Source organism: Protopterus annectens, chromosome 3.part1, assembly GCF_019279795.1.
Source record: "Protopterus annectens isolate FY-2018-M chromosome 3.part1, PAN1.0, whole genome shotgun sequence".
Classification (NCBI taxonomy): Eukaryota; Metazoa; Chordata; order Ceratodontiformes; family Protopteridae; genus Protopterus; species Protopterus annectens.
In genome coordinates, this window is record NC_056732.1 from 1,672,005,925 (window position 1) to 1,672,022,875 (window position 16,951).

General features: G+C 37.9%; 1 protein-coding gene across 2 annotated transcripts in view; it reads right to left on the reverse strand.

The window, feature by feature from the left end:
* Positions 1 to 16,951, reverse strand: part of MROH1 (maestro heat like repeat family member 1) — a 2,449,684-nt gene that overhangs the window by 1,808,016 nt on the left and 624,717 nt on the right. For both annotated transcript variants that reach the window (XM_044067698.1, XM_044067696.1), the window contains exon 9: positions 4,032 to 4,110. In XM_044067698.1, coding sequence (XP_043923633.1) covers positions 4,032 to 4,110 — 79 coding nt within the window. The remainder of the gene's footprint in view (positions 1 to 4,031; positions 4,111 to 16,951) is intronic.

Genomic DNA, 16,951 nt, shown 5'->3' on the forward strand with positions numbered 1-16,951 from the left:
CTTCTTTTAAGTCTAGTGTTGCCAACCAGGCATCTTTGCCTAGCATAGGAAGCAGCTGATGAAGAGTCAGCATCTTGAATTTTGGAATCACCAGAAAGGTGTTTATAACACAAAGGTCCAGGATAGGATGCCAAGAATTGTCTTTTCTGGGTACCAGGAAAAGTCTCTAATAGAAACCTTGCCCCTTTTCCTCTTCTGGTACCAACTGAATAGCCCTCCATGCTTAAGAGGGAGAGTACTTGATTTTGGGCCTCTGCCCGCTGATTTGGGGGTAGATCTGGCCACCCACCTGGTGCTGGTAATGTGTGGAAGTGAAATCTGTATCCTTGGGACACTATATTTAAAACCCATTTGTCCTAGGTAATGAGTTCCCAGTTTTTTGCCTGTAAACTAATCCTTCCACCTAAAGGAGCATTCAGTTGGGAAGTGCTTGGAAGTTTTAAAGGCAAGTCATTGAGACAGTTTTCCATAGGGGGGAGTCTTACTACTCCCAGATTTGGATGCGAAAACCCCCCAACTGCTTAGTCTTGTGAGTCCCCTGGGACTGAAATCTGGGGTTTCTGCTGTGTCTGGGTTTGGAGTGAGCAGACCTGGAAGGGGCTGGAAAGGACCAGTTCTTAGAGGGCCAATGTCTACTAAATCTTGGAGGGTGAACTTGTAAGAAATCTTTAACAGTTTGCATAGATTTAGCTTTATCTTCCATCTTTTTAAGAACTTCCTCAGCTTTGTTGCCAAACAAGCAGTCCTGATTTAAGGGAGCATCCAACAGTTTAGCTTTAACATATCAGGCAAAGATTGCTTCTTAAGCCAAGCATGCCTTCTGAGCTCAGACCCAGTAACAACAGCCCTGCAAGAGACCTCTAATGAATCAAATCCACATTGCAAAGTATGTTTTCCAACCTGTTCAGAAGAATGCATTAAATCCTGTAATTATTTGTTTTCAGCACAGTCAGGAATCAAAATCATTTTCTGTTTAAGCAATCCAATAACATGTTGTTGATACTTTAACATATGAAACTGGCAGTTTAAAGCCCTGATGGCCAAGGTTGCAGAAGTGTAAACCTTCTTACCCCACCTATCCAGTGCCCTGGAGTCTCTATCAGAAGGGGTAGGATTTTTAGCAGTAGAAGCCTTAATGCCCTTGGGTCCCTGTGAAATAGTCTCTGGATCCGCAATAGGATTTTTAAAAAGGAACTTGTGTGAATCAGGAACCCTGTAATATCTGTCAGGTTTTCTGGGAGCAAGAAGCAAAGAATCAGGGACCAAACTAGATTCTGAAAAGACATCATCAACAATGTCTAGTACAGAAGGTATAGCTAAAGGCCTATGCTGAGACAGGAGTAAGAAATCCCTAAGCCTCTTTTCTGAATCAGAAAAATCCGTGCTTTCCCAGTGGAAATGCTCCCTTAGGGCATGTAAGGTTTCACCAAAAGAAAAATCCTCTGGAGGGGAAGCAGAGGGAACAAAGTCATCTGTATCAGAATCCTCATAAGTAGATAAGGGTAAATCCAGATCATCAGAAGAATCAGAAAAATCAGAATCCTGGTCAGAAGATTCATAAACAACTTCAGTCCTAGGTCTCTTAGAAGGGGGTGGTTGGATTCCCCTGATTAGAGTTATAAGATCTTCAGCCATTCTTATTATTTGTTTTTTAGGCATAGAGGCCTGAGCATGTGGCCTGGGTGTCAGTTTCTTAGGCATGGTTCGAGGTTTAGGCCTAAATGAAGAAGGAGGCATCAGTTTAATATGCAAGTCCGTAGGCCTGCATACACCTGCACAGCAGCTCTGAACCCATCCAAGGTAGAGACATCCGCAGGTTCCATAGTTGAAGTATCTCGAGGCATACCAGACTCCGAATGGGTCTAAGTAGAGGCATTCGAATCAGAAGTAGCGGGTATCAGGGGCTGCGAAAGCGCCTCACTGAGTACCGGCGAACTGGCTTAGGAGAAGCGTTGTCGGCAGCTTTGGACCTAGGTGGCCTATCTCTGTTTTATCTTTGCGTTTTTTTCGGAATACCAGTAGTTGGATGGCTAACCGATGACATTCCTGGATAATTAAACAGAGAACCGAAATATTTAGAGGTGAAAATATACAGACAGTGCACTGATTAAATAAGGCACAAAACAGACAGCAAGGTACGTCGCGGTCAGGGCCTAGGCAAGGAATACAGTACGAATGAAAACATTTGTGAGGTATTTGCTTTCCACAAGTAATGCAATTATTAACTTTTACTGACATCAGTAAGGAGTAAGAAAAAGTTTCTCCAACGGGGTACTTAGCTTTAGTTGAAAACTTCGGTTCTGAAACTCGAAAATAAAAATTTCAGAAGTTGGCTGACCGGCACTTACGAACTACTTCTGCTTTGGGCACCACACGGCAAGAAAGACTGATGTAATGGTGTTGGCTGCATGTTTTATACCCCTGACGACCTGACGTCATGGAAGAAGGGACAGCAACCGATGCAGGACCCAAGACTTTGTTAATCAGGCCGACTGAGGGCTACTGCAAGCAGATAATCCAAATGTAATGACTGCAAAAGTGAAACACGAAGAACATCTTTGTCCTTTCCCCACTGCAGTGAGACCTCGGAGTTGGTATATATAATTAGCGGGGGGGGGGGGGCCTACAACAATCAATTAGATGAATTGCCATTTTGAGTATTTAGCCAGACAGTATTTAGTGATTCGATAACGTAATATAGACCCGTCAATTTCTATGCCTAGCAGCTTAGTATGGGGTGAGGGGGAAATGGATGTATTGTCTAATGAAGTTGTTAAAAGTACATGGAGATGCGTAAGCTTTGGTGGGCTGAAATAGGTTTGTTTTTTGGGGGGGTTAAGAACTGACAGAGTTAGTTAGCCAGGTTTCAATTGCTAAGAAGAATAGTTGTGTTATTTTCTGAAGTTCTTCTACGGTAGCAGCAGCATAGATAACTGTAAAGTTGTCTGCGTACTGAATGAGCGATGCTAGTGGGACTGAGGATTGCAGGTTACTGATGAAGATAGAGAAGAGTAATGGCCCAGAAAGTCTGATAGTAAGTTGTCTAAATAGACCAGAAAACTCAAACTCCTTTAATGAAGATTAATGATAACTTCTGAAATGGTGTTATCTTTTTAATTTGTCTGCAGTGTATTTCCACTGTTCCTTTTGCTTGAGCACCTAAAATGGGTTTCTACCACTTCAGCAGGTAGCCAATAAAGTCACCAAATACAGATGGGTCAAATGGAAAAATGTCTAATTTTCGTCACTAAATTCCAAGTTTATCCTAAAAAACGTGACCATGTCAGCAAATTACTCCCAAACACTACATTCAAGTACAGCTGTTTTCAAAAGGTATTTAGCAAGGTATTTTCTTGATTGACAGCAGTGATAACAGAAATAACTGAGAGGGCCTTTTCTGCCCTTACAACTGATCATAAGCTGCTCCTAGGACTTCTCATGTCCATTGGGTCTACTCAAGCTCCTGCTGTCCCAGAAGTGATTCTGACATTCATTCAGAGCTAGTAAAGCGATCAAGGTTTCTGAGGGTGGTGTTACCACTGTCGAGGGAGTTTTGTTCTGCCAGGGGTTGTTCCCCATGTGCACTGATATCATCCGGGGGGAGGTGCAATGGGCTTGAGGCCTATCATCCACACCTCCATGTGCAACTCAGTTACAGCACTGCTTAAACAGGATGTATACAGAGAAGTGTCCCCATGTGTGCAATCTTGGCACCATGATGGGCACTGTCATCCATCCTCCCTGCCTCTCCAAGTGCCCATGCTGTTAATCAACCTCACGTCATCTGGGCTTCATCACTCTACATCACCAGTAATGCTTGGAAAAACTACTGTCTAGCTTTTCCACTACACTTTTGCCACAAGGTCCAAAGTCAAACCACAAAATAGGATGCTACAAACATTCATAATACTTATTCGACAATAAATGAATTAACTATTACACAATTATCTTTTGAAGCACTGTATTGGTCCTGCATTCGGCATCAACAAAATCAGGCCCCAAATGTTCCTTTCTTTTCAGTGACTACATACCTAACACAGTGAAGCAGCGTAGGACCTCATTATAGTTTTTCAACGTCAGAGGATTGGAAAGATCAGTAACATGGCACACCTACAGAAAAGTAAAGCAAAAACAAACACAGTGAACAGCATGCAGTTTTACTCTTCCCCATCCCAGTCCCAAAATGATGGACAACACACCATAATGGACAAGACCTGAGATATTGTTGTGCCCCTTAAATAAAAAAAAAATGCATTTTCTTACCAGGCTCTGTAGTATAGCGAGACAGAGTCCAAAGTGCAACCTAGGGAATCTGAATTTGATTAGGAGCCCAAGCACTGGAAAAGCCAGGGTGTGTGTGTGTGTGTGTGTGTGGGTGCAAGCTTGGCTTTCTGCCAGCACACCCACACAAGGGGACAGGTGGAAGAAAGTCCTGACTGCTAGGACATGACTGTAGGAGGGGTGCGAGTCTGACAACCTAAACAACAATCTCTGGGCAGCTCTCACAAGGATCATAGGGAACACTGGTAGTCCCACACTGTGATGGGCATGTCTACATCATCAACAAGGGGTGTGGGTTAAGGACTGGAATCTGAAATCCCTCCATGCCTGCACCGCAAACTGCTCTTGTCCGATTGCAGAAATCACAGGTCCAGGGAATACTCACCCTAGAGTAGAACAAATAGGCAGCGTTACTCTCCTCCAATGAGGAATGAATGGACGCCATGACAGTGGTTTGATGGTCATTAGGTGTGACAGCAGAAAACATATACAAGGAAAGTGTCATTTCTTTGTCTCTTTTGTTTGAATCCTTCAAGGAGGCTACTTTACATAGCAGGTGAGGAAATTAAATTACAGAGGCTCTGGTAAGAGTACAAACCATTATAAGAGCCTTCTGTGGCTTGCTAAACCACTGCCCTTTTATTCTCAGGGTCACACAATATGCTTTTTCCGCATGTTAATTCAGCCCTAGGAACAAGCTTCTAAGTACTTTCCTCCTCCTCCTGCATTTCTTTGGAAATTCCAAGCTGTTCAGATGGATTTTCAAGCTATAAACATGGAAAATGCATTCACTTGGAGACATGTTTTTAGACTGCCTTTTACACTATTTTCTTTCTTATTGCAGCGACAAAGATATTTAATAACAAACACCAATACTTGAACATATGTATTACAAATTATACTCAATTGTTAAAAGGGAAGCACAGAGTGCAACTGTGCTATACTGTGGTCCGAAATACATATTTGAGTTAGAAAAAAACCCGCAAGAGCATACAACAATGTACTACAGTGCTATTTTACTTTACACATTTAAGTGGGAAATGACCCTTTTAGCTGCTGACAGACTACAGACAGAATTATAATGTCAATCATTCCAAACTGAAGAAATGCTACAAACTTTGAGATGATACATACTTGAGTCAGAAAAATCCACGCTCATTTTAAATTTAAATGTTAAGTATACTAAACAAAGTCCATGACCTTCATGCACTACTCTCCTTTTATCAACCTGAGATAGTCACACTAACAGAGACTTGGCTTAAACCAGGCAACCACAACAATTAAGTCACTCCACCAGGTTACAATATAATTCGTAGTGATAGAATAGGTAAAAAAAAAAGGGGGGGGGGTGTTGCTACAGTGTATAAATCTCACCTCATCCTTGAGAAAGTAGACATAACAACCCCAGACCTTGAAAAAGTTGAACTCACCAAAACTAAAACTTAATGATAGTAAACACATCAACATCATAGGATGTTTCATCCCTCCAGTCAACAATATCCCCATTACAGAAAAACTCCTAGAATGGACATCTAACTCCCTTCCCCAGGAAAGCATAGTATTAGGAGACTTTAATACTGACTGGAAAAACTGCTCCAGTCATAACCCATTCTCCCATATTAACCTACAAGGCCTAATCCAACTCATCACTTCCCCCACAAGAACAGACAGGAAAACCAAACACCAATCCACTCTAGATTGGATACTCGTATACCACCCATCACTGACATCCCTAGCAGGGTGTCTACCAGACACCCTGAGTGACCACCAAGCCACATTCTTACTCAAATCAAAATCAGCACAACTGACCCAAATATCTACTTGCCTAATTAGAAACAAAAAACACTAACCGCTCCAACTTTATAAACGACTTAAAAATGTGCAACTGGACCCCCCTAAAAAAACTACCTCTTGATGAAGCTGTACTACATTTCAATACTACCGTCTTAAACACCCTTAACCATCATGCCCTCTCCAGAACAACAAGAATTACAACTAAATATGCCCCCTGGTTAACCCCAGACACAAAATCCCTCCTCAAAAAAAGAAATAAGGCCTGGACCAACTACCTCAATAGTAAACCCCAATTAACAAACAAAAAAACTCACCAAAACAGACAAAACATCTTACTACCAAAAGTTACAGGATAAGCACAGGAACAACCCACAAAACTTTGGGCAGCAATTAACTCTATTCTACAACCAGGTAAAACAACTACCCCAACCCCAAAAATAGATAACCAAGAAGACATTCCCATTCAATTTAATAAATATTTTACAGAAATCATCCAGACCCTTGCAAACAACCAACTCTATGACAACATCCCCACCCCTGCAAATCCACCCCCACCCCAATTAACAATTGCCCCAAGTTCAGCTTCCACCCAGACCAACCAAATCCATGGAAAAACTACTCCTCAAGCTCAAACCAACGTCTCTAGCCACTGATAAATTACCCGCTGAATACCTCCACCTGGCTGCAGAAGCCATATCATATCCTGTCTCCATCCTAATTAACAGATCCATCTCCGAGTGTATAGTACCCAAGCTATGGAAAATATCACATATCCCTCTACATAAAGGGGGAACCTCCCTGGAACTCAATAACTACTGCTCTATAGCCATACTACCCCCTTTATCTAAAGTTTTAGAGAAGGTAATACACAAGCAACTAATGAAATATCTCCTAGAAAATAATCTAATAGCAACACAACATGGCTTTAGACCCTTCCATAGCATCTCCACCGCACTAACAGAATTTACCAACATTGTCAATACTCACAGAAACAATGGACTCCTTGTATCTGCCACCTTCCTTGACTTGTCCAAAGCATTCGATACGGTGAACCAAAATAAACTCCTCCTTTCACTACCAACTCTAAACCTTACCACCCCTGCCATCTCCTGGTTCAAAAACTACCTAGAGGGAAGGAAACAAGCTATGTGGCAAAACCAACTCTCCCCCTCCCTACCAGTCTCCCTAGGAGTACCCCCAAGGCTCCATCCTGGGGCCACTTCTTTTTACCCTCTTAACCAATCAGCTCCCAAACAGTACTCCTAAAGCCTCAATAGTGCAATATGCAGATGATGCCACCATAATATGCGCAGCCAAATCAACTGACATCCTTCACTTCCTAACACAAGAATGCTTTTCCCTAGCAGAAACTTGGATTACAAACCAAAGGCTCATTCTGAACCCAAGTAAAACAAAGCTAGTACTCTTTAGCTCCCACAGAGCCACACCTCCCACTGATTCTTTCTTCATCTCCTCCTTTAACAAGACCACAATCACCCCCACAAATCATACCAAACTCTTAGGGGTTGAAATAGATAATCACCTTACATTTGACCTACATATTTTTATAACCATAAAAAATGTACATAAAAAAATTTGGCCTACTGTATCGCAATAAAAAATTCCTCACTAACCACTCCAAAACTACAACAGCGAGGACTCACCTACAATCCACCCCTACTTTATGCCTCCCCCGTGCTTACAAATCTCCACAAATCTGACCTAAACAAACTTGATAGTTGTTATAATAAGAAAGCCAAATTTGTTACAACCTCTCCCATCAGAACACATCACTGTGAATGCTTACAAAAACTCAACTGGCTAGAACTGCCACTACTACTTCAGCTCAATCAACTATTACTAGCCCACAAAATAATACATAACTCTGAAAACACCGCAGCCCTACAAAATCTTTTGCAACCCTATACAACCGCCAGGCCCTTGAGGTCTAGCACACAAAACCTCCTCAAAGTAACCAAATATAACAATGAAGCTGGTAAGTCTGTCTACAGTCATTGTATAGCAAAAACCTGGAACTCCCTTCCTGCCCACATAACTGACAACAAATCCCCATCACAGTTAAAAAAAACTTGTTAAAACTCACTTTTTGAATAATCGACTGTGCTCCTGTATCCCCCTGGCTAATGTCCCATTAGAACACTTCACCTAACTTAAGTAACTATGCTAAGCCAACCAATCATAGTACTGCATCCACTTAGGACTGTTAATCTACTGCTCATCCCATCTCTCCAGGAGTTAGGGAAAACTACCCTATCAATGTTGAGCTCTCCATAAGCAACTAAAACCAGGAGAAGACATATTGTAAATCAATTTGTTATCCTACTCAATTAAAACCAGGCGAAGGCACAGTGAATCAATTTGTTATCCTTCTCAACTATAGCGAGCATCATCTGCTCTCTCTGAGCCTTATTCTACGTCTCTCTGCTTTTACTCTGATAGTAAATCTATCACAGGAATCCTAAACTTGGGAATATCTTCTAAAATTTATTATTATATTGTTGAGAACGAATGTATCCTATCTGCTAGTTAATATGTATGTCAAAGTCTCTTCTATGGAAACTGTATGTCAAAAGTCTGTCCTTAAAACTATGTTTTGTAAAAAAATTGTTCTCTTGGAGCTTTTCTCGCCTGGGACTACACTGATAATGGACTTGTAATCCAGTTGGACTCTTCCGGTCAACAAATGTAAAAGAAAAAAATAAAATAAATAAATAAAATAAATGATGAACCCAAATCTAAATTTACAGCAAAGGAAAGTACTGACTACATACAGAAAGATACATTTATTTTCTCATAGTCTTCTTCTTGCTAAGTCACAGTGAAAGAAAAAAGAGGATAACATGAAAACTTAAGACAGAAAGACAAAAACCTAATCATTCATCAGATAAAATAATGCTCAGGCAACAAAAACTCGACTACAGAATCACTCACCTTCTCTCTCCTATTTCCCCCACTGCAACTGCTGGGAATGCACTACTTCCAAAGACAGAATACAGATTACTTTTGCTGGTCAGTATTTCTCCTACAACACAGACTGCAGGTCCCACAAAATATTTGCAGATTTTTTTCTCTTAGCTAATCCTCTTGTACAAACTTGATACCAATGGCCATCAGTAATGGCAGGGCCACCTTTCTTCAAGGTGCTTCACTTTTCAAAAAAATTAAGTTTGAGCTACTGACAGGATAAAAGAAATTGCATTTAGGCACCAAAACTGCATTCTCCAAAAAAGGAAAAAGAAAAGAAATACATTTCTCAGACGCTGCCAAACTGGAAACCTTTCACTTTGCTTGCCCTGCTTCACAACAGTGGTGGGAAAACAACATTCTCTATAGTCTGGATTCAGCCATATGGAATCATTTCCACATTAACTTTATTCAGAAATTAACACTTAACTGTTTCACTGCGTTTTCGTCCCCATATAACAGGACTTCATCAGATAACAAAACCTTCCCGATTTCAATTTTATATATATATATATATATATATATATATATATATATATATATATATATATACACATATATATATATATATATATATACATACATACATATATCCTCCCACTCCCATTGAAATAATTATTTAATAAATAACCAATTATCCCATCAAATTAAATGCACATATGACAACTAAATGTTAATGGATGAACTTGGACAAAATGAATATATAATTATAATGAAGCCGGATAAAGGGGGAGGGGTAGTGATCATGGACAGCATATTGTATTCTGGTGATATGTTAGAATTATTAAATGACACAACTAGATATTCTAGAGTGTCTAAGAATGAGATAAATTTGGCCTACAGGATAATAGACTTTATTTTGAAGGAAATGGTGGAGGAAGATTTGATTAACCAGGATACTTATCAGTATTTGTGGCTGGACAAACCAAAGATACCATCTATTTTTGGGATCCCAAATGTTCACAAAAACCTGAATATCCTCCTTTGAGACCAATTGTGGCCACTACCGGCTCTAAAACGTACCCACTGGCAAAGTTTCTGGATTCCAAATTAAAAAAACGTTTGCGTCAATCAAGGAGGTATTTTGAAGGATTCTTGGGATTTTTGTGTCAATAATGAGATATATATAAGGAAGATCGGTTATTTGTGACTTTGGACATGCAAGATTTATGGTAATACCTCACAAACTGGGACTTAAACGGTTCAAAGAAGCCCTCATTGCAAGGGGGGAATTGGATTAAAATGACCTACAAGTAAGTATGCATGGATTTAATGGACCTAGTTTTGGCTAAATTTTCTCTTCTCGGAGGGAGAATTTTTTAAAAAGACTAAAGGAGTAGCTTACGGGGGCATGTTGTGCTCCCCACTTATGCTAATATCGTTTTGCCAGTAAGACAGGAAAATATTTGTTTCATTCCAGGTACGCCAAACATTGGAACTACTATAGGTATTACCTGGACTAAGAGGGGCTTTATTGGAGGCTCCGAATCCATTGCTGCAAGTTGAATTTTTGAAATTTCAGCAAAGTGCACCGAACAAAGTAAATGATGATATGCAAGTATGTGCTCTGAAGAGAGATATAGAGAATGACTTTTATAAGTTTAAGCGACTCCAATGCCAGAGATACCATCTGGAAGCATGCTTGAAACTTAATGTAATACTGAGAGGTCTAAGAACTTTAACTATGCCGACATACGGCAATGTTTATCCAGAACTTTTGGTTAAATAGCAGCAAATAAACTTAAATACAAGTAGAGCGTATATACAATTACTAATTGACTTTTTTATGCCCACTGAGACCATGCTTTCCACTACTATACTGAAGCGACAACATGAATTATCTACTTTGTTTGGGCATGAATTCTACTGAACTGTTTGTGAATGAGCTCATTGAAAAAGTTTCAAGATATGAAATTAAATTATTAGAAGAGAAGAAAAAGAAATTGGCCAGAGATGTATATGACTTTGAACATCAGCAAGTATTTACTTGGCCTAAAACATTTAATAATTTTAGTGGAAACGAATTTTCATCACATAATAATAATCACAAACAATCGGCTTGGAACCAAGGAAAGAAAGCCGATAGTCACCAACAAGAAAGTTCCTTTAATTATACGAAGAAGCGTATGCAACAACACGACTCCGCAACCATGCCTCTACATGATAGCTCAATTAAGCCAAGAGAGACAATAAATTCAAATAATGAAGTAGAGGTGCCATTGGTCCAGCAAGTAGAAGGGGAGGTAACATCACCGACATTAGTAAAGTCGGTTTACTCTACACCTATGGAAATTTCCATGGGGGAAACATCTAAAAATTTAGTAGCCGATGGATTCTCTAAAGATGTGGTTCGACGAAAAATCTATCATGAGAATAAAGAAAACACTCAATTGCAGGGTTTTCCAACTCAACCCCTTCCGATTCGGTAGGAACGGAGAGGGTCGGTAGAGAGAGAGAACTTTCGAGGACACAAACGGAAAGAAGCACTGGCCCAACAACATACACAAACATTAAAAAAGATGTGGGGCCAGGAGACTTAGTTTGGAACATTTCCTGCTATGAACTTACAGCACCTGAGGTATCATTACTTAATAAAGGTTTAACTTTTATACCCACTACATCTATTGATGTTAGTGAAGCAGTTATTGCTCTCAGTATGTTTTCTCTTAATTTAGCACTGAAAATGTTATATAATGATGTTCAACCAACAAATGCTGAAGGAAAAAGTTTTTAAAAAGAAAAGTATATTTGTTCCATCATTGCCATCTAATGATGAAACTTTCCTTAAAGCATGTGAAAATACTATTTACAATGATAACATTTTGCAATCTTATAATTATGATTATAATTTAACTAGGCATGAAAAAATGGCACTTGATAAACTTAGAAACAATAGTAGAGTTGTTATAAGACCCTCAGATAAGGGGGGTCCTATAGTAATTATGGATGCTCATTATTATTATAACACTATGGCAGAAATGTTACAACACGAAAGTGCCTATCAACAGATTTCAGTAGATGTTGTTCATAATATGCAACAAAGTATATACAATGTGTTAGATGAATGTTTACATATGGGTTTAATTACTAAGGAGTTTTTCAAATATTGTATTGTTGAATTTCCCTTCATACCTAGGCTGCAAGGCTTACCTAAAATTCACAAAGATCCACTTTATCCAAAATTCAGACCCATAGTAGCAGGATCGGGCTGGTTAACCGAACCTATTTCAGTTTATCTAGATTTAGAGCTAAAAAAAGTCCTTTCAAATTATGATTATGTATTAAAGGATACAGAGCACTTTTTAGCCAGTTTATTTAAAACAGTTGATAAGATGGTGGATTTGAATGAGATACTACTGGTTACTTTGGATGTAGTTGCTCTTTTTACATCTATCCCAAATGTAGAAGGGATAGAAATGGTAAAGACACTGATGACAGAACAGGAACTAGCTGATACAAATAAGGCTGAATTATTATGCATGCTATTAGAAATAGTGTTAGAGAATAATATCTTTCTATTCCAGGATACCTGTTATAAACAAACATCAGGTGTAGCGATGGGTATCAGCTGCGCTAACACCTATGCTAATCTAGTGATGGTTGCCTGGGAAATGAAACATTTACTATGGACTCCACAGATACTGTATTATAAAAGATTTGTGGATGACCTCTTTGACCTTTGGAAAGGAGATAAAGGGTCACTTACGCAATTTTATAACAGGATTAATAATAGTAGTGACTTTTTAAGGTTTACTATGCAATATTCATGTAATAGTATAGATTATTTGGATGTTAATATCTCTATTAATAATGGAGTATGTAGCACAAGAATATATAGGAAACCGTGCTATAAACCTAGTTTTCTACATAGAGATAGCATGCACAATCCTAGAATTTTTAGTAATATAGTCAAAGGACAAGCAATGAGAGTGTCAAGGTTATGTTGTAATGAAGAAGTATACAATAAAGAATTGGATGCCCTCAAGACTAACTTTTTATTGAGAGGGTATGATGAACAGGAAGTAAATAGGATCTGTACCCAAGTGAATTTACAAAGACATGGTCGAGCTAAACCATATTTTCCTCATAGATCTAGAAGTCAACAGAGAATAGCTCCTATGACATCAGAAATTAAACTCCCAGAAATTTTATCTTATGCTATGAATATTAATAAATTACAAGAAACTATAGCCCAGAATTGGCATATATTGTTAATAGATGAAATGACGAAAAATATTGTGGGAGATTATCCCACGTATGTATTTAAGAATAAAAAATGCTTGAAGAGTCAATTATGTTTTCCAGTGCTTAGTAGTGAAGTAAATTTGACTAATAAAGAATGGCTAGACACTAAAAGATGTGGGAAATGTACTCAATGCCCTTTGATTGACGAGTCCTGATTTTTTAGACATCCAGATACGAGTTACTTATGGGAGCTGAGAAATTCTAGTAATTGTACAACAAAGAACTTAGTATATATAGCTCACTGCATAGAATGTTATTCATTCTATGTAGGTAAGACTAATCGTACACTGAGGGAATGAATAAGGGACCATGTATATTGCACCACAAAAGGTTATTCTTATAGTGTCCTAGCAAAACACACTATAAAGTTTGGTGATAAACATAAGTTTCTTTTTCAGGTTTTACAAACACAGGAAGTAACCATTAGACTAGGTGATATAGTTAATGCCACAGAAACCTTATAAACTAAATGGATTTGAAGGTTAGGTGTACACAGGGGTCGGGGTCTAAATGACGCCATTCCCCTGAAACCTTTGCTTAGGTCTAGAAGTGTTAAATAACACCTTTAAAATTTTACAGAACTTATTTAATGATACATAATCGATGAAAGTATTTTATATGTATATTTATTGTTAAGATTTGATAGGAATTATTTATTTATTTTATATTTGACTTAATTTGTTTTAATGTATGAATTTAGGTAGCTCATTAATTGAATGATTGACTTACTCTTTTTATTGGTTCACTGACTTTTGGTAAAATGCATTTAAATGGCATCAATTTGTTGCAGAGAGTACGTCTGATGAAGCGGGTTTTAATACCGTGAAAGCACCTACGTTTCTTGTTTAATAAAATATTTTCATAATACGATTAGGTTATCCTGCTGCCTTCCTGGTATTTTCACACTATACTCTATCTACTGGGTGGATTGTTACTATTACCTGGATGATATCTGTATTTTTTGGACAGGGTCCGAAACTATTTTGATGGCGTTTATAGAATAGGATATGGATATAAGTACCCACTCGAGCCACTACGGCATAAAACTTCATTATAAAATACAACTGGGATAAGCGCTTTCAAGCAGAATTGCTCTTCTTCAGATCCATGTACTAAAATATTTTGAATTTAAACACATTCAGCCAAATTCAAAAGATTTTAGTACATGGATCTGAAGAAGAGCAATTCTGCCTGAAATCGCTTATCCCAGTTGCATTTTATAATAAAGTTTTAAAGTTTTATGCCATGGTGGCTTGAGTGCGTACTTGTATCCTTATCAGTTTCCTTTTTTTACCACTACGGGTCTTTAGTGTTCCTGTGGTTACTGTTTTATTCTTCGAGTTTACAGAATACATTAATAACAGTACTGATTTTTTGAAGTTCACCCATTGGATTACCCAAGATAAAATGAACTACTTGGACGTTAGTATTCATAAGCTGACTGGAGAGGAAATTTATGTCCACCATACATAGGAAGGATACCTTTTCTAATTCTTATTTATACTTCACAAATTCACATCTTTTTAAGCAGAAAAGTATTCTAAAAGGGCAATTTATTAGAAGTTCTAGGATGACATCTACTGAACAGGATTATTTGACAAAGTACAAAACTGAAGGAAATGTTTTTAGAAAGAAACCACCCTTTAGAATTAATAGAAGAGGTTATGATGGAAGTGGAAAACGAAAGGAAAGAAAATTTGAGCATACTTTGGGTATAGAACAGGAGGAGGTACATGGTGAAGAAAATATACATTATCAACAGGTTGAACAAAGGTGAAAAGAGGAGGCACCTATATTATGAATTTTAGTAGTGATGCACATTTTATTAGGGATATCATGTCAAAGAATTGGGATAGGTTTGGGTGTTGTTTGGAATTAGAAAATCTATTTAAGGAACCCTTGAAGTTTACTTATAGGAAAGCGAGAAATATCAAGGATTTACTTGAAAACGGATTGGGACAAAAAGGAAAAAGAAGGAATGGCACCTTTATGTGTGGGGCCTGCTCACAATGCCTCCTACATAGTGAACAGCGAATCAATATACATCCCAGCTTGAGATAGAATTGAGGGTAGCACCTATTCTAATTGCAATAGTATAGGACTAATATATATTGCTACCTGTAAGGGAAGTGGGGCATTCTATATAGGGAAAACCATTAGGAAGCTAAGGAGAAAGATTTATGAACATCTGAATGAAATTAAAAATAAGGATGTTAAAAATGCCTTGTATAAAGCACAGTTTAACCTGTACCTCAGCCAAATATGTTTTTTTTTTTTGTATTGCAAAAGGTAGAGCAAGACCCCAGGATTGGAACCTGGGAAACTAAAATTTAATATAAAGAGCTTTTTTGGCAACTATTTTAGAGGCGAATATATTCCCAGGGTTAAATGAATATATTTTGTTAGCCCCAGTACTTAAGCTAAGGGCAGCCAAACTCTAACACCTTATATATTTTAATTTTTGTTTTAAATATTGTAAATGTGCATTTTATCTTATACTTTGATATTTAATGTTTACATTTAATGTTAACGTTTAAGGGAAAATTATGTAATGGTTGATTTGTAAAAAGTTTTAGCACAGGTTGAGTGTTTAAAGATTTTTATTTATTTCTTTTTTTTTTTTTTTTTTTTTTTAAGGAAAATACTACTTTTGCATGATGGCAGTAATGTTATTCCACTAGTTTACAAATATTTTTTACATATATATTTTTTCTTTATATATTTTTTTCATTTTTTATATTACATATATTTTTATACAGAAGATTTTTGTCTTATACAAGAATATTTTCATTCAATTTTTTAAAACAACTGAGTGATGAGACTGTATGCTAAAGATAGGTAGAAGTAGGTGGATTTGTACACGAGTTTTACTACTTGTTATATATGCATTTAATTTGATGAGCTAATTGGTTATTAATTAATAAAGATTATTTCAATGTGAGTGGGAGAATATATATATATATATATATATATATATATATATATATAAACTGAAATTGGGAAGGTTTTGTTATTTGATGAAGTCCTGTTATATCGGGATGAAAACCCAGTGAAACTGTTGAGCATTAATTTCTGAATGAAGTGAAAGTAGTTTTATACCTACCATAAATGTAGATGTTCGAGTGTAAACACTGCTGCAGTCATTATACTTGGGTTATCCTGCCGTCAGGCAGTTCCCCAGTCGGCCTGAATTCCAAAGTCTTGGTCCGGCGTCGGTTGCTGTCACCTCTTCCCTGACGTCAGTGCGACAGGGGGATATAAGATGCAGCCGACGCCATTTTCTTCAGTTTTTCTTGCCCCATATGTCAGGTGCCCCCAAATAGGTAGGCCATTCAAATTGCTAGTAAAATATATAAAAGAAAATCAAACAACCATTTTTAATTACCAGCAAATACTCTCCCCTAGGTAATAAGGGTAGATGACCTAGGTATGTACCAGAAAGTAAAAGGGGAAGGAGGGAGGGTAACCTGGACTGCAGCAGTGTTTACACTCGAACATCTTCATTTATGGTAGGTACAAAACTGTACTATGTTCATCGTGTTATACTGCTGCAGTCATTACACTTGGGTGGAATCCCAAAGCTGAGGTAGGGAGGCTGGATCTATAAGGCATTAGGGGTGACTATAAGGCCCTGCAGGACAGCATC